The sequence below is a fragment of the Myxocyprinus asiaticus genome, chromosome 10, assembly GCF_019703515.2.
Source record: "Myxocyprinus asiaticus isolate MX2 ecotype Aquarium Trade chromosome 10, UBuf_Myxa_2, whole genome shotgun sequence".
In the NCBI taxonomy this organism is placed as follows: domain Eukaryota; kingdom Metazoa; phylum Chordata; class Actinopteri; order Cypriniformes; family Catostomidae; genus Myxocyprinus; species Myxocyprinus asiaticus.
In genome coordinates, this window is record NC_059353.1 from 31,286,074 (window position 1) to 31,308,551 (window position 22,478).

A 22,478-nucleotide genomic window follows, 5' to 3' on the forward strand; every position below is an offset into this window, starting at 1 on the left:
AGTAACAGGTTATTAAATACACAACCTCAAACCGCAACACTTCTAAAGCCTAAGAAATGTGACATTTAAAAGTACAAATCATTACAGCTTAAATACACATTTACCACATAAGTAATAATATTTGACATTGATCAGAAGGAATAGTTCACCCAAAACCAAAAATTCTCACTTCAGTTACTCACCCTCATGACATTCCAGATGTGAATGACTTTCTTTTTTCTGCTGAACACAAACAAACATTTTTAGAAAATAATTTCAGCTCTGTAGGTCCTCACAATGCAAGTGAATGTGTCCCAAAATGTTGAAGCTCCAAAAGCACATAAGAGCAGCATAAAAGTAATCCATATGACTCCAGTGGTTAAATATATGTCTTCAGAAGCGATATGATAGGTGTGAGTGAGAAACAGAAAAATATTTTTCCTTTTTTACTATCAATTTCCACTTTCAATTTCACAGTCTTCTACTTTTGTTTTTGGCGATTCACATTCTTCATGCATATTGCCACCTACTGGGCAGGGAGGAGAATTTACAGGAAAAAAGGACTTAAATATTGATCTTTTTTTTCACCCACACCTATCATGTCGCTATCATATCATGTTGATTTAACCAATGGAGTCTTATGGATTACTTTTATACTGTCTTTATGTGCTTTTTTGAGCTTCAAAATTTTGGTACCAATTCACTTGTATTGTGAGATCTACAGAGCTTAAATATTCTACTAAAAATCTTCGTTTGTGTTCTGCAGAAACACAGTACCAAAATTGTTCAAATTAGCTATTTGTGACTTCTTTATCTTATTTCCATTGGCATTTTTTTTAGTTGTTTGAACCTTAAACCTCACTAAATGTATTATTTTATTTCTTATTTTCTAACAGCAATTTTTGAAGTGTTATTTCTTTCTTTTTTTAATCCAAAATGCAAGAGTAGCATTCTCTCTCTCTGTAAAGGAATGCAATGTTTCATTTGAAATTCAACATTGGCAATAGAACTGGTAATGTTGAACAATAGAGCTGAAGCATTAATAAGGTTTTCAGCTTTGGAGACTGGGGCCAGCTGCCCCCTCCATGTTTGAGTGAGGTCATCCTATCTGTGTCTTGTTTAGAAACAGGAACTCAAAGGCCATGCAGTACAGGATGAGAGCCCAGGATGAGAGTGTACTCTTATTTAGTCCTGAACAACCATGACAAAAACCCTTTGATATCCAGGCCTTTAAACCTTAAGAGATGCTCAGATCTTGACATTTTGTTTGGGACTACAATCAAGTTTGTAAGGGTCTTCGGTTGTTTGAGGGACCGGCATACAATGAGTAGATGTAGTAAGATTTGCTCGCATTCAGCTTTGATGGATCCTTGTCATCTTGGACAACCCCAGGATTGGGAGGGCAAATGTAAACGACTGTTTTAATCAGCATCAAGTTGTCCTAGCTATTTTGTTAATGTAACTTTATCATAAATGAATACAGTTGTAACATCGTCAAATGTTCAGGGCCGTTTTGCACTTCACTATGCTCATGCAATACTATTACACTTTAGGGTCATTAAAACCGTTAAAAATCTCACTGTCAGTCTCAGACTGCTGTCCCTTTTAAGTCAATATTCACTAATAATTTTCCCCTTCACTGATGTGCTGAAATCTCATTCATGTCTATGTCAGATTTTTTTAAATGGTGCGTCAACCCATTGCACCATGTTTGATGGCATTGGTTCTCATGTGTCATATGACTGAACATGTGTGGCAGTTAGGATACATATAGTATGTGGAATGGAGACTGAGATTTGAGAGCTGCAGCGGAGGGGAAGTTTATCAGTGAATAAATATTTAAATTTGGGACTCCTGGCTTTAATAATAGGTCAGGTATACTACAGATATATTTATACCATCCATGCACACAAGACAAAGCTAGCAGAAGCTAAAAGCTAGCAAAACTAGAACTTTATTAACAGAAATAGACAGAAAAAGAAATGTTATTTGTTCATAATATAACATTGTTTTATTATTAATACCAAACAAGGTATAAAGACTTATTTAATGTACTTGAACATCTGTTTTGTAGCCAAGCAGGAAATGACGTCAGAGTATCATTCCATCAATCTGTTGTTAGGTGGTAACACTCACAATCAACTTGAAATGCTGCTAGAGTGGGAGAATAGACACAAAAAGAGGTTAATGAAACATGTAGCCCTTCACACAGATGCAAGATTACACTGTCATAAACAGATCAGTCAACCCTAATGTGACTGTCCTTACTCTGAGTTCCAGCAGCTTAGTGCCGTCTATAATTTATGTGCAGTATTTGGCTCTAATACAGATGGAACAATCCAGTTATATTAGTTCACCCAGTCCTTGTTGGCACAATCTTGACTTTTGCGTGCAGTCAGCTCTCAATAATCACCGAAACTGAACTCATCTCTGCAAGCATACTAAGTAAATAGAGTGAAAATTGGCCTTGGTCTCTATTAGGAGCCCTAAATGTTAAGTCAGTAGATAAACACTTGCTTATCATCAGCAAGGCTAAGTCACTCTTTGTGTACTGATGTGAAGTTAATCTGATCTTAATTTAATTACACTATTAGTGGAAGTACAGTACATTCCTTATTTGTTATAAGAATGTTCTGACATTGAGCAGGTATGGGGCAGCCCGTATGTTAATTAATAATGAACATTCTGACAATATTCAGAGGCATGACAGCATTAAGCCAGTCTGCTGCTGGTTCCTTTGCATATTAATAGATCCTTCATTATTATTTAATATGACAGCTGCTCCAAGGGCTACGATCAGACCCCATCTTTATTATTTTCTGTTTTGTGCACAGTGTGACAGTACCATGCGATTCTTTATTTGTTGGACAGAGTCCCCTCCCCTCGCCACCGTCTTCCATCTGCCTGCTCTTGCGCTCTCTTTTAGGCTTGGCTGTTTATATATGGCCAAAGAGATTCACATGTCTGTGCGAAAACAGACATGGGTGTCTGAATCTAAAGGTGACTTTCAAAAGTCAAGACGTTGCAAACTGCTATTGGTGCTTAGAATACTAATGAATGCTAATTGAGGATGGACATGCGAGGGCACAGCAAGTAGACTTGTTGCTGATATGAAGAACAGTTTATTGATGAGTACTCTAGTGTAGACTTATTGTTAGAGTCAAACACCTTTGTAGATAAGATGGATCGTATTTGTGATCGAGCAAAACAATAAACAAAGCTTAATGGGATAGTTCACCCAAAAAGTTAAAATTCTCTCATCATTTACTCACCCTCATGCCATCCTAGATGTGTATGACATTCTTTCTTCTGTTGAACACACTTTTAGAAGAACATCTCAGCTCTGTTGATGCTCACAATGCAAGTGAACGGTGACCAGACCTTTGAAGCTCCAAAAATCACATAAAGGCCACATAAGGTAATACATACAACTCAAGTGGTTCAATCCATGTCTTCAGAAGATATATGATAGGTGTGGGTGAGAAACAGATCAATATTTAAGTCATTTTTTATCATAAATCTTCACTTTCACTTTAAGAAATGTGAAAGAATGTGAAAGTGACAGTGAAAGTGGAGATTAAGTTAAAACAACTTAAATATTGATTTGTTTTTCACCAAAACTTATCATATCGCTTTTGAAGATGTGGATTTATCCACGAGAGTTTTATGGATTACATTTATGTTGCCTTTATGTGATTTTTGGAGCTTCAAAGGTCACCATTCATTTGCATTGTGAGGATCAACAGAGATATTCTTCTAAAAATCTTTGTTTGTGTTCTGCAGAAAGAAGAAAGCCCCAGATGGCATGAGGGTGAGGTTTAAATTCCTTTGAATTTAATTTGAAATGAACAATATGAAATGATAATATAAAAATTATCCATAAGCATGTGTTTAAATGCTTATACTAGTGGTTCTCAACTGGTTTTGCCTCATGAACCAGATTTTACTTTGTCATCAAGTGGCGACCCATCACAGTACCAAAATTGTTTGTCGCATAAAAGTATACAAAAATGACCTTACAATCAAACATCGAAAAGTATTATTAGTATTTGCTTATTGTATTAAGTCAATAAATCATAATACAAAATGCGGTGGGGTCAGCACAAACCGTGTTTGTTCTCATCGAGAGTGAAACTGAATTTAATGTAGTTGTATCTTCTGTTACCTTGCATCGTTGTCACGCAACCTGTTCATGTATTTTGACACAATTTTATCTTTCACTTTAAGCTAGCAATAGTCTATTTTGGCTAGCTTCTCCCAAGTGACAGATTAATTTGCACCAAATTATCATTGAGTTTTCATGAACTTTGACCTCAACCACAAAAGATATAGGAAGCATTTTCTCCTTCCTTGTAAAAGTTGATGAGTCTTTATTTGACAATCATAACTATGCACATTGGTTAGCAGCCCTATCAGAACCGTCCCATGACCAGTTGAGAACCACTAGTCTATACTGTTATAAGCTAATTAAGCATGAAATTGTTGTAAGCTGTTTATTGATAACGTTCATACCTGCAGGAGATTCAACATTGGCACGTCCATTTTAGTGAGCTGTTAAATGAGAACAAAAGACAGTGTTTAATGCATAGCTGAAGTGAGTAATTGCTGGTCCAAAGATTTCCTTAAATGCTACTCAAGTGCCTGACTTTATCGTGCAAACAACATTATTCTTAATGTTTTCCCTAGGTCTCTGCTATGCATACATCTCATTAGAAAACAGTTGACTCTCTCCCATTAGACGCAAATGAAGACTGACCTTCAGTGCGACTGGAGGCCATATTTATTATGAGTGTGTGCATGTAGTGGTGGGGTGGGGGGTTGTTATATCCCATTCGCAGCTCTAGGACATGCATATGCAACAGCAAACAAGAGCAGCCACTCCAACACGAAATATACGATACATCAATATGGTACTGATGTACTTTAAAATGCAAACAAGCCCAGAAAGCCGGTGGCATGCGATGCTGCCTGTGCCATCTGCCTATCTGCTGGTGGGGAGGCAAGGTGGCGTAGTAATGCCACATGCTCGATATCTTTCCTTTTCCCTTTCTCCTCGTGTTTATGTCAGAGACCTAGGGCAAATGGCCACAGTCGAGTCATATCAGTGAGATTTGACAGCTAAGTAATGATGAATTTACCAATTGGCTCCCCTTGTGTGGGGAAAACAGAATTCAAACAGGCCATGGAGCAGTGGTTATATAACTGTTTGATGGTACATAAGTGGATTTTTAGATTTTGAGAGCATAAATACAGAATGTATGTCTTGTAATAAGTTTGCTGAAAGCTCTGTCTTAATAAATATTCAAGATACGTAACTGTATAAATTAAGGATGGATTTGTCCAGCAACCGACTAGTGAATAGTGAGATCAACTAAATTTAGATTTTTTCTTATTCATTTAAATGTTTTATTATTTAAATTTAGATTTTTTGTGCATTTGCTTTCACACTCGATGCATTCTTGCATTCCACCTAGACTATTTTATTTATTGTTTCAACTTATGTAAATATGCATCAGATTGATGCATATGGCCATTGTAGTCTCACTGTTTTTTAGTGTCTTGCACCATGAGCACTGCATTTTGAGAATGCTAATGTTCATATTAGCAATGGCATTTGTGAGTTAATACGCCTATAAACACATCTTCTGTTAAATTATGTTGCACTCTGTCTATCTTCTAATGCAGGAACACATCCTTTGTGAACAGCCCCTTAGACAGTTTGCATGGTAAAACCCTCTCAAAGAAGTTGTGCCTTTAGATTCACCCCCTTTTGTGCATCACTGCTACACCCATACACATGTTGCAGACTAATGTCTTTTGCCATTGTGTCATGACTATCATGTGTCAAGCTGTTTTTTGAGCATTTTGTGCCATGAGCACTGCATTTTTTTAAATTATGTGTTGAGTTTAAAATAGTTCAACAAATGTGTCTCAAGACCCCTGCATGCTTTTTGAGCATGCAACCTATGTGAATGCCCCCAGATATGTATCTGATCGGTGTCAAGTGAACCCAAATCCAGCCTAATTATTAAGGGCTTCCTTAGACTGATTAGTCTATAAGTCATTCAGGCAACTGTTTTTTGCAGATCTCTTGTTTAAAACACACACACACACACACAAAAAAAAATAAATAAATAAATATATATATATATATATATATATATATATATATATATATATATATATATATATATATATATATATATATATAAAACCTTCTTGTTCACTTATGTCATTTAATATTTTGTGGTTGCTCAGCCCATAACCTAGAACCCTTTTTGCCTCCTAATCTCATACAAAAGTCTATTGTACTCTTACCACTTTCAATACACTGTATGTATAAAATGAGACAGAGATCAGAGGATTCACTGAGCACTGCTGGAAAAAAAAAAGCCCAGCTTTGATACATCCATTCACAGCATTTCATTAATCTTCATTCATGATTTCAAAGTCTCTTTCAAGGATCTCTCTTTTACTTTCTGAGAGTCGTTCAGGTGTTTTGTCATTGAAAAAGAGTAAATGACAGCGAATCAGTTCTTTATCAAATCTCCCCGGCTCCGCGGTGCTCCTTTTAAACAAATCAAACAATGGAAAAATTATTATTGCCACTGGAGCCATAAAAATGTGCAGCGTTCCTATTCATTCAGGGGGAATGACAATGGATTTGGAGTCAGTCAAGAGCATTCAGTGTGCGTTTATTTGAGATGTCATAGACATTTGCATGTCTTTGTGAGTGTGTGTGATTTAAACACGTCTTTGGTTTCCCACTGTTTCAGGCTGTTTGTTTTCACTTTGTCATACATTCCCACCCGTTTATTTACAAACAGAAACCATGGCAAAATGTCAGTCCCGATATGTTCTCCTGACTCCATCTGTCACCATCAAAGCACAATAGTGTCATCTTTGCATTTAGAGAGGAAAAGAGACAGAAATAAGGGAAGACACACATGACAGTCAGGCTTCCTGCAGAAAACGTTGCATCAGTCCAATGGGGCCAGCAGTGTAATCAAATACAGCAAAAGCTACTGTCAGTGATGGGATGCAAATGACGCGCTCTAGTTAAAACGAAGTGCTAGACTGAGTTAGGCTAGTGATGGGAGAAAAGACTGTGTCAAACAGTTACAGAGCGAGAAGTTCTTTTTTCTTTTATCTGAGCTATAGCTCTAAGTAATGTGTCATCTGAGAAGCATAAGGAGTGTAAAAGAGCAGTGATCTTATGCATAATTACATCACACATGTTGACGGTATCTGCTCAAGTCATGTTTCAGTGCATCTCATTTATTGTTGGCTGGAATATATGTACAAAATGCACAATATCCAATAATGTAAAGATGTCTTTACACAGGCAAGTTAAGGCTGCTCTGAGCAGACTTTGTGCCAGCTTCAAATTGGTTGTAAGATGTAAAGACGCAATGCCACATACTGTAAAATGAAATGCAGCAAACTTCGTTGTCATGATAGAGCATACATTTTATACCCTAAAATGTGTTTATTTATAATTCTATATTTTCACTCATAATTTAATATTTCTGTAATTATCATTTGATATCTTATCATTAATAATCATATTAGTTCTTATTTCTTTTTGTGGTACTTACAGTATGTCACCTCTGATGCAGCCTCAGTGGTTCCTTTGCAGTGTAAAAATGACATACTGTAAGTCACTAAATTTTCTAGAATATTTCTAGAGGGATTCTGGAGCATCAAGAAGCACAATCTGGACTCCCCACTAAACTCCTACTTATCGTTATTATTATTATTTTTGTATATAAATATAAAAAAAATACATGTGAAAAAAAATCTCTTTACTAGCTTGTAATTTTCTTGCAAAACTTGGAACTTTGTATTGCAGCACTTCTCTTCAGCTGTATAAAAATATCTGCTAAATAAATTAATATAGAAGTAAAGTCGTGCAGTGGTGCATCCAGGAATTTTTTAATGAGGTGGCCAGAAGGAGACAGGTAAAAATCTCTCTCTCTCTCTCTCTCTCTCTCTCTCTCTCTCTCTCTCTCTCTCTCTCTATATACATACACACAGTCTGTCAATTAATCATGTAATCATGTAATGCAAGTTTCAGCAGTCAATTTGTTTATAATTCAATAATTATTTAATTTAATTAAGATTTATTTATATAGTACTTTTCATAAAACAAATTGTTCCAGAGCATGATGATGATGAGTAATTTTTTTTTCAAACAAATATGAAAGCATAATATTAGATTACGATAGCATCTTTTATAAAAGTAAAACTACCTGCCAACACACGTTTTCTATCTGCCATACAAGTGAATCAAGAAGCCACAGATGAAATTATTTATTGATTCCCACAATTGTAATTGCTGTATAAATGTATTTACTGTATACCTCATCTGTGCATTAATCAGTATGTGAAACACACCTTTTCATTGCAAACCATATGACACTTCAGTTGGACCATTTCTCCACATCAAAATTACAAAAAAAAACCAAATTGTATTATGCTAATATAATTATAATATAGCTATTCGCCCTCCTTGTGGAACCAATCTTAGACGAATGGTAAGCAAAAAGTAGGAAAAGCTAATATTCTTAATTCTTTTCTAAATAAACCAGGACAATTTTTTATGAAAGATAGCCATCTCACATCAGTTTTCATATTCAGAGTTACAGAGAGTCAAGCATTTTCCGTTTACCTGGGAAGACCAAAGTGTATCTTTTTTACAAGGGAAATAAAACATTTGGTGAAATATGTTGTATAAATGCTTACCGTACTTCTTTTGTCCAAAGAGCTGGTTTTGTTGTTGTCAAGTTCACAGTGCTCCTCTTACATGCACTGCTGATGAAGTGGCATGCTACAATGCGCATACGCAACAAAAGTGGATTTGGAGTTTTAAAGGGAAATTCAAAATTTAAAAAAATGCACGTAATATTGGTACATCAGAAATACCAAAAATATTATTCTATCTTAAATAAAAACTTTTATTATGATCAAGATGGATAGGTTGGGGGGCAGTGGGGTGGCCAGGGTTTGCAAGGCAATGCAAGGCACACTTATCTAATAATTCACTGAATTTCCTGGAAAATGTTTAGTCTGGAAGCACTCTCGACCATGCCCTTTTTTTAAGCCGACATGAGCTGCAGCGTTCTTACAGTGCTGTGACCCAATCCCTCCACTCTGCTGCTGCAGGTCTGACAGCCGCCGCTGCAGCAGCTGCAGCCGCCACCAATGCCGCCATCGCCGAGGCCATGAAGGTGAAGAAAATCAAACTCGAGGTGATGAGCAGCTACCACAGCAACCGCACTCACCATGGTGCAGACTCAGAGAACGGAGATCTCAGTTCCAGTGTGGGTGAGTCACCATTGACCGGCCTCATGGCCCACACTGCACTCAGACTCAAGACTTTTGCAGCCGCTTATAGCATTGTTTATTTACTTGCGCTGTATGTGATGTTTTAGCACCCTATACAATAAAGGAATTGCGCAAATGAGGTAACAACACAAACAAGCTAAATATACTGGGACTATACACCATCGCTCAACCAACTTCAGGCACCTAAATCGGCTCTTTAAAATGCAGAAAATGCACAAACTACACCGCACGTCTGGATATATGCCTGGTTATAATGTGCTTCTCCGTTATTTCATTATCATTTGTTGAGTTACTGCTGCTTGATCAATCCAAAATGTACACAAACATCTATTTTTTTAATAGCATTCAGTTTACCGCCTGCTTTCTGTAGGCAGTAATAATGCAACATTATTTTCACCAGGCTAATTTAGCATAATTTACATAGAAAGGAAGTGTGTTTGTGCTAAAAAAAATACAACAATGACTTGAAAGGAGTAGTTCATACAAAAATTAACATGCCATCATGCCATCCCAGATGTGTATGACTTCCTTTCTTCTGCAGAACAAAAACATAGATTTTTAGAAGAATATCTCTGCTCTGAAGGTCCATGCGATGCAATTGAATGGTGACCAAAACTTTGAAGCTCTGAAAAGCACATAAAGGCAGCATAGAAATAATACATAATACTCCAGTGGCTTAATCCATGTCTTCTGAAGCAATCCAATCGGTTTTGGGTGAGAACAGACCAAAATGTAAATTTGTAAATTTTTCTCTATAAATATTGACATCAGTCTCCTTGGCGATCATTATTTCAAGCTCAGTTACTCTTCCTTGCGCCATCTATCGCTCTGCACATGCATCGAGCTCTAGGAAGTGTAATCCAGTTTGAAATTATGATCCTGCCTAGAGACTACAATGGTAAGATGTACATAAATTTTGGTCTGTTCTCACCCAATTGGATTGCTACAGAAGATGTGGATTAAACCACTGGAGTCTTGTGGTTTTATGCTGCCTTTATGAGTTTTTTGGAGCTTGAAAGTTGTGGTCACTTTTCACCTGCATTGTATGAAACTATAGAGCTGAGATATTCTTCTAAAAATCTTTGTGTTCTTCAGAAGAAAGAAAGTCATACACATCTGGGATGGAATGAAGGTGAGTAAATGATGAGAGAATTTAAATCTTTGGGTGAACAATTCTTGAAATACTCACAGCACAACACTATTTCAGCGCATTTAGTGCTTGGTTAACTGGATTGTGAGTGGTTTGTGAATAAGACTAAAATACTACACGCAAATGTGGCGGAACTGTTTAAGAAGCAACTGATATGTTGTAGTGTTACTAAATGTCATTTATTGTATTTACCTACCAAAAACTCTTGAGATGTTTGTTTAAACTCTGTTTGCACTTTAAACACCATACTTCTGCATCTGTAAGGAAACTAGCAAGCTTTGTGCAATCTCCTTTTGAGCAGTCAGTTTGTTTGCTTGTTTCCAAATTCATCATTAGCAGGTAATGCCCTCTTAAAGTAGCCACACATCAAATGCATCCATGAGCACTTTATCCCAAAGCTAATAGCTATTAAGCGAGCCGCTAATTCAATTTGGTGAAGAAAATTGGTTTTGAATGTCTCACGTTCCAATTAATTGTTTCTGAGATACATTCAGATTTTTTCTCTCTCTATGCAACATTACTTAAAGCCATTTTTTGTGGAAATTACACTGTTATATTAAACCACAAATCCATTACAAATGATTCAGTTAACATAATCCCTGAGCTGAACTGTGTGTGTCTGATTTCCATTGTGAATATCCACTTTGTGTCGAGGATTTCCCAGCTGTATTTAACACTGTGAGTTTTGGCAAAACATGGTACGTTTTAGGCAGATAAAAAAAATAAATAAAAAAAAATGCGCATGGAGCTGAGGTCATCTAACAGCTAACAGCGGCGGAGGGTTACAAAGTCACCAAAATAAAGATAAATGCGAATCAAAATAAGCGAGGCTGCGGCAATGGGGCTAATAAGAAACTGTTTTTATCTTTTTACAATTTAAATTGTAACCTTGAACACGCAGACTCCCTGAAGAATAATAATTCTGGGCCCAGCAGTGAGCAAAGGAGACGAACTCGAGAGGCATTAGAAGCTCTGAGTGAAATATATGGCCGCGACGCCTCTCTAGCCCATCCACAATCAATTGGATTCTTTTACTTTAATATTTACTCGCAGCGATGAGATGCTAGTCTGCATGGTGATGAACAGTCTACCTCTGGTGTTTGAAGGTGACCTGTCACCGCGTATGGACAAATCTCTCGCTAGCAGAAATGTAGAAAATAAATCATTAAGGCAGGCGCGCTTCTCATTCCAGGATTTAAATCACTCCCAGATTTATGATTTAAATTAATGCTTCGTTTGGTCAAAAGAACGGAGGCTGAGACAAATGATGTTTGGTACTGAAGCCATCCTAATATTGATTACTGGATGTCAGTGCAATCTCTTGTTTATATCAAGCACTCTCCTGTGACGGCATGGCCAATAGGAGTCACCCACATGATAAGAGGGCGAAATATAGCGGCTTCTATTCAGACAGCCAGAGGGAAGAAACAAGCTCCTTTCAGCCTTTAATTGCAACATAAATTAGGTTTTTAAGTGAAATAGACAGTGTTTTCTTTTCCCGTCTTCCAGCAAATTCCCTCACTACACCGGATCATTACGGCATTAAAACGGAAAGGTCATTTCGCCAGAGAACCAGGAGAGATATCATGTCAGGGTGTTTTAAGAGAGCACCAGAGAAAACAGGCAAACTGTGAAAATAAACTCTTATGTACAGTGCTCTGCTGACTTCTGCCTTTTGGAGCACAGTGATTGGCTCTAATGGCTTTGGACTGTGAATGCCTATTATGTCCTGCTTACAGGCGCATTGTGCAGCTGGAGCCCAGAGCCTGAAATCATTTGACAGATATAAAGATGACTGCAGAAGAGAGGAACTCTTCTGCAGGAAATGAGCTTGTGCTATATTAAAACAGCTGCTCTGAGGTTTATGTACAGACACTAAGTTACATGCACGTGTAAGTATTTCCTAAATGTTACCAGGGGTGTAAACAACACCACCACCATTTATTATAATAATAATAATAATAATAATAATAATAATAATAATAATAATAATAATAACAACCCTGCTGGAAAATCCAGATATTACTAGTTTTGCATGTCCTGGATGGTTGATCTGCTGGACTAACTACTGGTGGGGTTGAGGTTAACTTGATAGACCATTGTGGTCAAGCTGGTTAGAATTGGTAGATCACCTTGGCCGTCCAATTTCATGTTCTAAAAACCTGTTTGACCAACTCAAGCTGGTATGAATAGTTTTTTCTAGCATATAATAATAATAATACTTATTATGATTATTATTATTTTATATAATTATTGTATTTCTTTATATATATATATATATATATATATATATATATATATTATATTTTTTTTTGTTGCATTTTCTGAAGAAAATATTTGTGGAGCTTGCCTGTGCAAAAGGTACCACCACAATTCTAGGGTGTTGTGAGTGAATCCCTGGTTATTGCTATGCAGTTACTAAGGTGCTCTTCATTGTTTTTAGCATGTTGCTGTGTGGTTGCTAGGGTGTTGTGGGTAGTTGCTTGGCTGTTACAGGGAGTTTCTTGGTGGTATCTAGGTGGTTGCTTACTGTAGAAAAAAAAAAAAAAAATATATATATATATATATATATATATATATATATATATATATATATATATATATATATATATATATATATATATATATAGATAGTGTGTGTGTGTGTGTGTGTGTGTGAAATGGGCATTGAAACATGTTCTTCTCTTTTACTACTCCTCCACCGAGATCTTTTAATTTCAATTGGAGATTCTCTGCATTCTGTAGAACAGATAGTCAGAAATATAGACAGGCTGATACTAAGTGTGAAGGGCATTATACTCTCCTCTAGAGTCGCTGGTGTTGTTGATATAAATTGGATGGGCTATCTGTGTTTCTTCTGCATTAAATATTCAACTCAATCTACCTCCTCAGCTTGCGACACTGTTTCAATTACAAAAAAAGAGAGAAAAACAGTCAGCCAGTTCAAGTTGTAGCCAAATAGCCAAACATCCTGAGTGAGAGAGACAGAGGTGAACGTGATTAAGCTAAGTGCTTGGTTCCCTTGGATTCTTCCCCAGTTTTTTACAATGAGAAGGGGGTTCCCTCCTCTTACAATGTGGATTGTTCCATTGACTCACATGCAGGAAATAGCACAATTACAGCTCACAAACCAAGCAAAACATGTGTGAAACGGTGCCTGGAAGAGAAACAATCAGTGATCTATTCCCTCCCACTGAGTTGACCTAAACCAAAACCTTCATTATCCACCAGAGGAATCGTGAACTAATACCTGCCTGTTTCAACAAGAGGAATTGTTTGCTTATTTATGTGTAGGAATTGGTTGCTTATGTATTTGGATGTATTTCTTAAATTTTCTGTGAAGGTAGAAAAGAAAGAAAAAAAAAAGAACATTTGCAGCCTTTGGGTTAAGAAAGGGATGGAGATGAAAAGAATATCTCTCTTGGTGACCACTATATGCCATTTTGCATCTGATTCCTCGCCACAGCAATGTTAATGGACCTTAAATCCTCTCTGTAATTAGATGGGGGAATTGTGTGTATCACCAACCAGATGATGCTGCCATAATGAAATAAGCGACAAACTTTCAGGCATGCATGCACGCGTGGGCACGTTTTTGTGGGTTTCTCTGATTTAGCAAGATAGCGTGCTCAGACCTGGCCCAGACCTGGTGTTTAGTGTTTTGGGGATGTGGGAAGCGGGAGTCAAGTCATGGCTGGTGACAGGTGTCTATGTTAGGGACAGAATTAAAAGTGAAGGGAGGGAGATTATGGGTGGGCCTCCCACCATCGATGAGGTCAGCCCGCTAATTCCGCCAGGCTTCTTCTGGTGGAAGAGGCCAGCACTCAAGAGATAGATCTGTAGAGAGACCGCAGCTGTAAGCGTGGAAGAGCTAATTGGTCCTTATCTTGCTGTCCCATTCATCTTCATTTTTTACCAATTACTGAGCATTATCTGTGTTCTCGGTTGGATATGGGAGTTAATCCTTTCTGATAAAGCTGCTGGTGCAGCTTACAAATTTCCACTGGTGGAGGGGGTGAAAGAGTCACCACGAAAAACAAACTTAGGAAACTTCTCATCATTTTACACTGGAAGGAATCGATTGGACCTCAGGGAGGAGGGGAATCAATTATTGGTGTTATAATTCAAGTTCTAGTTTGCAAATGTTGCAACACCATTGATTAAATTGTTTTCATTGCGCTTTCTATTATCGAGTTGTTAAAATCATATTTTCTTCTCATCTGTGGTTTCAAATGTGCAGCCAATCAACCACTGGTGTTTAAAAGCTTGTAATAATTATTCAAAATGTATTAAATTGTGGCACTACCTGCCAAAATGGAGAATTACCCACTTTTTCTTAATTTCAACATTATTTCAGCACAGAACTCATTATTACTATTTTATTATACGTTAAAACATATGGATAAGCTTGCAAACACATTAATAACTGTGAGACTCATGCCTCTTATTGCACTTGTTACACTGTCAAGAACAATCTCATCACAAATTCAGTGCATCACTGCATCAGCCATTCGACAATGCTTTTAACTGACACTGATGTCGGCAAAAGGATGTCGGTAGCAGCGCGATATCTGTCTGATGAGCACTGTCACATTTCCTCAACACCTATCAAAAAAACATAGACCCTCAACCTATTGTCTTTACAGCAGGCACATCCATCATGCATCGGGGCTGCGTCGCCTCTTTGCTATCAGCCAGCTTGTACATTGAGCCCTAATTTAGCATAAAGCATTTGCGCTCAATGCCGGGCCTCTTAAAATAGCTCCCCATAGAGGACGGATTGAGTGAGCCATGCCTCCTGCTCTTTGATAGGGATCTGTTTGGTCACTCACAGCACCAGCTGTCATCTCTGCCTCGACTGCTGTGATTTAATTAGTCTGTTTATGTCCTTTCTAATAATAAATCCCACACTGTGGAAGGACAAATCCAACAAGGGTTGTTCTTTGTTTTTTTAATCTGGTGGCCCGCACTGCTAAACGTGGCTCAACAATGGAAAACAGCCGAAAGCTTTGGTTTTATCATTTCTGTCTGACTTTCTCTTTTTCTGTTTCTCTTTTCCTCACTGTGGCTGCCTTCCTTACTCGCTGCCCAGTTAGTCAGGTGACTTAAGTTCACCCAAAAATGAAAATTCCCTCATCATTTACTCACCCTAATGCCATCCCAGATGTGTATGACTTTCTTCTGCAGAACACAATGAAGATTTTTAGAAGAATATTTCAGCTCTGTAGTTCCATTTAATGCAAGTGAATGGGTCAAATGGACATAAAGACAGCTTAAAAGTAATCCATAAGACTCCAGTGGTTAACTCCATTTCTTCAGAAGTGATATTATAGGTGTGGGTGAGAAACAGATAAATATTTAAGTCATTTTCCACTCATTCTCCACTTTTACTTTCACTTTCACATTCATCTTATATTTTTGGTGATTTGCATTCTTCATGCATATTGCCTTGAATATTGATCTCCCAATGTCTCCCTCTCAGAGCTCTACCAAGAGAATTACCCACCTGCACCTAAAGACTGTAAACATGTTGTTCACTTCCCGGCCATATCTGAGCCGCACCGGCAGAAATCAGAGCAATGATTCATTCCTTAGAACTCACTGACTGAGTCCTACCACAGCCATTTAGCATTGCAGAGTAATTTTCTCCAAAACTGCTTCACCTGTGTCGGTTTACATTGTTGAATGCTGTTTTGTCTAGCCTTACACATCAGCAGGGCTCTTCACAGGAAGCGTTAGTAATAGCTCTGAGACCAGGATGAGAAGCAGGGCTGATTTTAGAGAGAGACACGCCGTCTCTCCTGGGCATTCGTTGCTGAGTGCTTCTATTAGTCTGTTGTGCTCCTGGGAAGCAGGTGACAGATAAGTGGAGAGCATCACACATTTTAATAGAATTTCAAAAGATAACTCGATAATCACTTAGTTTTTTTAATGAAGTCGAATTGCTTGTTTTAATTCCGTTTGCATCGACAGTTAAGCATCAGCATAAAATTGAATATGCATGATTTTAGAAGTGGGGTGTCGGGGGGGAGGGTGAATTTTGCAAAGCACTGGTGTACACAAAAGTGTACAACTGCAGAAACAGATTACAAAATGGGAATTGATTAAACATTATTTCTGTAATGATCCGTATCATGCTCTATCATCTCAGAAAAGCAGCACAGCTCAACTTTATTGCAGTGAGCACAGCCGACAAGAACATGATGCATAAAACACTCGTAATGCAATATTTGTGTGGCCGCCTTTCGCACTACAAAGGCAGGGGTATAAAAAAATAAATGGATAAATAAACAAGTGACCGATTTACATGTCAGGCCTCATCAACATTAAAGCTCATTCCTCATTAATTGGATGAATTAATTTGAAGCTGTTTGATTCAGTGGTGAGACGTGGTGCGTTGCGAGTCTCTCTTTACTAATCTCTGTCAGGTTGCATTTATAAGTGGAATTGAGTGACCTTTGGAGGCAAAGATAGGGATGAAGAGACCGGCGCAATTTGAAAAGACATTGTCACATGGTGTAAATGCGATACATGTAATAAATGACATTCAACCTTTCACAGATGATAAGCTTCTGCGGTCCGTAATGCGAAAGATGCACACACTTTGACTGCTTAGAATATTTCTCCGATAGGTCATCTCACTGCACTCAATTACGTAGAAAAATAAACTGCCGTATGACATGTAACCAGCATGCCTTATGATGACAGAGAGGATGCAGCGCATTCGGAATATTGCAGCGATTATTGCAGTGATAATAACATTGCAGCAATTAGAACATGAGAAATGAAGGCACGGTCATTATCATTTACTGGTATCAATCATGCCTGGAGCCCCATTAACCCAAACCAGACAAGTGATTCTGCTCTGGGACAGGCTATCTGCCAAAACAAATCACCCCAAAGTTACAGAAAGTAGACTGTTTTTTTTTGCTACAGTAGAGCAGAAGCCCATGTAGTAAATACAGGAATGTATATATATATATATATATATATATATATATATATATATATATATATATATATATATATATAAAACAGCTATTTCTGGTCCTCGAATCTGATTGGACAAAAGACGTTCCATGAGTACTGATGGTCTCACACCATCAGCACTCCGACGCTTCACTATTTGTATCACTCTGCTTGTGTTCGTGCCGTTCTAAACTAAAGTGTAAGAGCAGTGCATATGTGTTAAGAGCTATATGTGTCTCTTTACATTTAATGTTTTGACATTACATATTTTAGCCAGCAGGTGGTGGCAAAAGACCATTTTTGTGTGTAACATGGGACAGGTGACGTGAAGTGAGAGCTGAGAGACACAACAGACCGATTAATTACACAAACTCAAAGCGCTTACTTCTTACCGGAGTTTGCACATTGGAGAGGACATACTGTTCAAAATGGCGGAGGAGATTGCGGTTTCAATAGTGAATGACTCTTGCGCACCAGCTACCACGAAACAGAGAGGAATACCCCCGCTTGGACGGCTATTTTTCCACTGAGAAAATAGGATGAATTTGACCAAAATTACATTATCTTCAGAAAGCTGACTAACACACTACAGCATCATCAACAGGTGATTGCACATGCTCCATCTCTCTCTCTCTCTCTCTCTCTCTCTCTCTCGCAGTCTCACACACACACACACACACACACACACACACACACACACATCCTTGTTTCTCCAATAACTAGGCCTCGTGCCTGCGGCTGAATTACAGCAGTGCTGATGTAGGGCCATATCGCACTCTTGCTCGGTGGAGGCGGAGGAGTGGTCGAGGACTAGGTGACGGCATGTCTGGGAACTGGCGAGCAAAATTTTTTTCTCTCCTCTCTTTCTCTCACGGTTGCTCCACCTCGCTCTTTCCCTCTCCCCTTTTCCCTCCCCTTGTCTCCTTCCCAGGTCTCAAGAGAGGTGGGGGAAAGAAGGGCAACCCCCCCGTATAAGTACAGCATTCTGAGCTTTTGAGCTTTTCATAGAGGAAATATGTATTGCTAAAAAGTTGCTCTTTTTTGTAGCTCCAGAGACTTGCTCGTGTGATATTGCTTAAATATATATATATATATATATATATATACAGTACTGTGCAAAAGTTTTAGGCACTTGTGAAAAACTTTCAAAGTGAGGATTTCTTAAAAAACTAATGACATAAATAGTTTTTATTAATCAATTAACGTCATACAAAGTCCAGTAAACAGAAAAAGAGCTAATTCAATATTTGGTGTGAACACTTTTGCCTTCAAAACAGCACCAATTCTCCTACTTAAACTTGGACACAAGTTTTTCTTGGTTGTTGGCAGATAAGATGTTCCAAGCTTCTTGGAGAATTCACCACAGTTCTTTTATTTATTTCAGCTGTCTCAGTTACTTCTGTCTCTTCGTGTAATCCCAGACTGACCCGATGTTCAGTGGGGGGCTCTGTGAGGGCCATACCATCTGTTGCAGGGCTCCCTGTTCTTCTGTTCTATTCTGTTTGCAAAAGGAATGTTTGGGAGTATAAAATTCATATTTCCTATTGACACACTAAAGTAGCAGATATAAATAACTATCTCAAGACAAATGTTTTCTTATGTGCCTAAGACTTTTGCACAGTACTGTATATATATATATACAGGGTTGGGAGGATTACTTTTGAAATGTATTCCACTGCAGATTACAGAATACATGCTGTAAAATGTAATTTGTAACGTATTCCATTAGATTACTCAAGGTCAGTAACGTATTCTAAATACTTTGGATTACTTCTTCAGCACTGGTAGATTTTTTCACTTGTTTTAACTATAAAAACTCTGCCAGTACAGTAAGACATAATACACGTTAAAAATACATTCTCTGAAAAACCTAAATATTTTATGCAGTGCTGTTTCTAAAACAAGATCAATCAAATTGATCTTGTTTTAAGGATTTTTTAATATTTTTACAGGAAAACGATAAAAAATTATTATCAAGAATACGATTTTTGCCCTAATATCAAAGGTCTTACTAGAAAAAAAGAAATTATGATACAACGTGAATTTTCTTGATAAAAAAAAAATGATCGTGCCTGGTAACGTGCATGTAAAATGGCTAGAAATAGCATTTTAGCTTAGCGTAAAGCTGACAATTTATACAAGGTTTATTTCTATTTCTTCTGCTCCAAACTTTAAACTTCCTTCTCTGTCTGCTCGTATGAGTGTAACACAGCATAAGAAAGTGTTTCACTGCTGTTTATATTGCATCATTTATATGTATAAATGTTTTCTTGAAGGGGAAAATATAGTCTGAAAGGACTAAACATTAAATGAAACAAATGACAATAAAATGCAAAGTAATCTCTTCAGTAATCATAATACTTTTTGAATGTAACTGTATTCTAATTACCAATGATTTAAATTGTAACTGTAGTGGAATAAAGTTACTTATATTTTGTATTTTAAATACTGGCTGTGTCTCGTTTGGAAGGATGCGTCCTCCGGAGGTCGCATTTCTCGGCTGCATACGTCATCAAGGCTGTCTCGTTTCAGAAAAGCGAGTAGAACACTTCAAATGCAGCCTTCGAATGCGACCTGCTTTCATGGGAATTCTGAGGATGCATGAGGTGTATCCTTCTTGGGCTCTCACAACCCACAATTCTTTGCTTCAACGGAAATGTCTAAAAAAAATAACGCCAATTTGCCCGTAAATATGATGTTCAAATGCAAGTAATGTTAATTCCCAAGTTGAAGTACCTCAGAAGATGGGTGCAGAGTATATAATATGTATAATTATATTAATATATAATTAAAATAAAGTATTAGACTAAAAGTACACCTGTAAAATCTATTTTCTTTTCTCTCTACATCATTATAACTCTCCTAAAATGTACCTCATGCATTCCCTTCCAGAGGGACTTTGTTCTCTTCTCACTCAAAGCGCTCGCACTTGTTAAAGTGTAGCGTGCTGTCATAGCAACCATGTTACGTTCCATTTCCGTTTGTCCTACAAAGGCCGTCTCGTTTAAACGACACTTGTTTAAAGGAGGACACTCGGTATACTGCAGCCTTCAAAGGACGCAACCTCTGGAGGACGCATCCTTCCAAAGGAGACACAGCCACTGTGATGAGGAGGAGGGCGGGGCTGGGCCGTGAGTGTGCACGGCCGGCCCTCAATCGGGTTAATCAGCCGAGGAGAGGGATAAAGCCGAGCCGGATGCAGCAGTTCGAGAGAGAGAGAGCCACACGCAGCTGCCGTGTGTGCAATTGTGTTTGTGCCTTTTTGTTTAAGTTTACATTAAATATTACTTTGAATGTTCAGCCTGTTCCTGCCTCCTCCTTGCCTTAGCTTTAACCCTGTTACAAATATGTAATCCCGTTACATGTATTCCGTTACTCCCCAACCCTGTATATATATATATATATATATATATATATATATATATATATATATATATATATATATCATAAAGTACAGCATTCTGAGCTTTTGAGCTTTTCATTATATTAACATATAGGAAATTTATATTGCTAAAAGGTTGCTCTTTTATAGCTCCAGAGACTTGAAGAGTATTAACTTTGTCTTATATGTCTCTCCTTGGAAATGTTACAAGAACTAAAAAAATAAAATAAATAAAAACTGTTGACATTAAGGGCTCTATTTTTGTCAGCATGAAAAACAGTCCTACACGCTATGATTGTGCACTAAGTCTTAGCCAATTTTTGTGAAAGCACTAATTCTAAGCGCAATTTTTGTGCAAGTGGGCATGGGTGGTATTGTTTGGGCTAACTGTGGGTGTATACGCGCAAACTGTGGGTGTATTGTAATGGTAATGAAGTGGCACAAAGCGCAATTTGCTATTTTCCTGAGAAATAGGTCATTGCTCTAAGATGTTTCAAAACCATATCTGTTTACAGTGCAAAGTCCAAATTCAGTTCTAGGATTTTCGGTTTGGAGATGGTTTGGTGGTAATAAAGTTAATGTCCAAACTCTGAAAATATGGTGGAACATCAAATTATGAATTACATTTTTCAAAATCAAAATCAAAATCGACTGGTAGAAAAGTTTAGTACATTCTGAAACAATAACGTCCTGGTTACTTTCATAACCTCCGTTCCCTGATGGAGGGAATGAGACATTGTGTCAATGTAGTGACACTAGGGGTCACTCTTGGGAGCCCCAAACCCCTTTTGAAAAAAGGTCAATGGGAATTGGCGAGAGGAATTTGCATGCCACTCCCCCAGACATACGGGTATAAAAGGAGCTGGTATGCAACCACTCATTCAGGTTTTGTGCTGAGGAGCCGTGACAAGGTGAGCTGTGTTACGTGGACTGGCAGTGCGAGACGGGCAGACCGCTGTGTGCCTCGTAGCCAGTGGCACCAGGCCGTCACGTAACCTCCCCCAACACTCTTATGAGCGTCAAACGGTCCTTCGGGAACAAGTCGACTGCCCAAAATATAGGGACAGGCTAGCCCAGCCGTGGCCTCTTTTCCTCTTTTGTCTCCCCAAAAAGAGTGGAATTTGTTAACCGACTGGGGTCCATAAATGCCTACGTCGGGGGGGGGTCACTCCCAAGGGAAGACACCGCGGAGACGCACACCCCGCCCAGAGAATAGGGGGAGGATTTTGAGTGGAAATACGAGGGGCCTCTGCCAAAGGAAGACGCAGTTTATCGACTGGGAAAGATTTAGCGGAGGATATCACATGAGGCCACCTACGGGGAACCAGGACATGTGGAGCACCTACCTCAGTTCAGGGCCTAAATAGTACATGTACTGTGCCAGCAGCGAGTTTCTTCACAAACTCGTCTGCCACAGGGCTAAGGAGGAAAGTCATCCAGGGATCACAGCTTGTGACCATGACTGGGAGTCAAAAGCACACGTCTTCACCTCATGGGAGGGGAAAGGCGCTATACACATGTGGTATACCCGGCCAGCTTTCCTGGAACTTACCTGCTCGTACCTGACAACACACGGGACGAAACCGGCTCAACCCGGAGATTATAGAACCTCGCAAAGGTGTTAGGTGTTGCCCAGCCTGCTGCTTTGCA

General features: G+C 38.3%; 1 protein-coding gene across 6 annotated transcripts in view; it reads left to right on the plus strand.

Annotated features, from left to right (window-relative positions):
• The window catches only part of LOC127446807 (dachshund homolog 1-like), a 152,631-nt gene that overhangs the window by 74,553 nt on the left and 55,600 nt on the right, over positions 1-22,478 (plus strand). For 5 of the 6 annotated variants that reach the window (XM_051708046.1, XM_051708045.1, XM_051708044.1 and 2 more), the window contains exon 3: positions 9,145-9,306. The exons of the other annotated variant lie outside the window; for it this stretch is intronic. In XM_051708046.1, the coding sequence (XP_051564006.1) occupies positions 9,145-9,306 (162 nt within the window). The remainder of the gene's footprint in view (positions 1-9,144; positions 9,307-22,478) is intronic. 6 annotated transcript variants of the gene reach the window in all.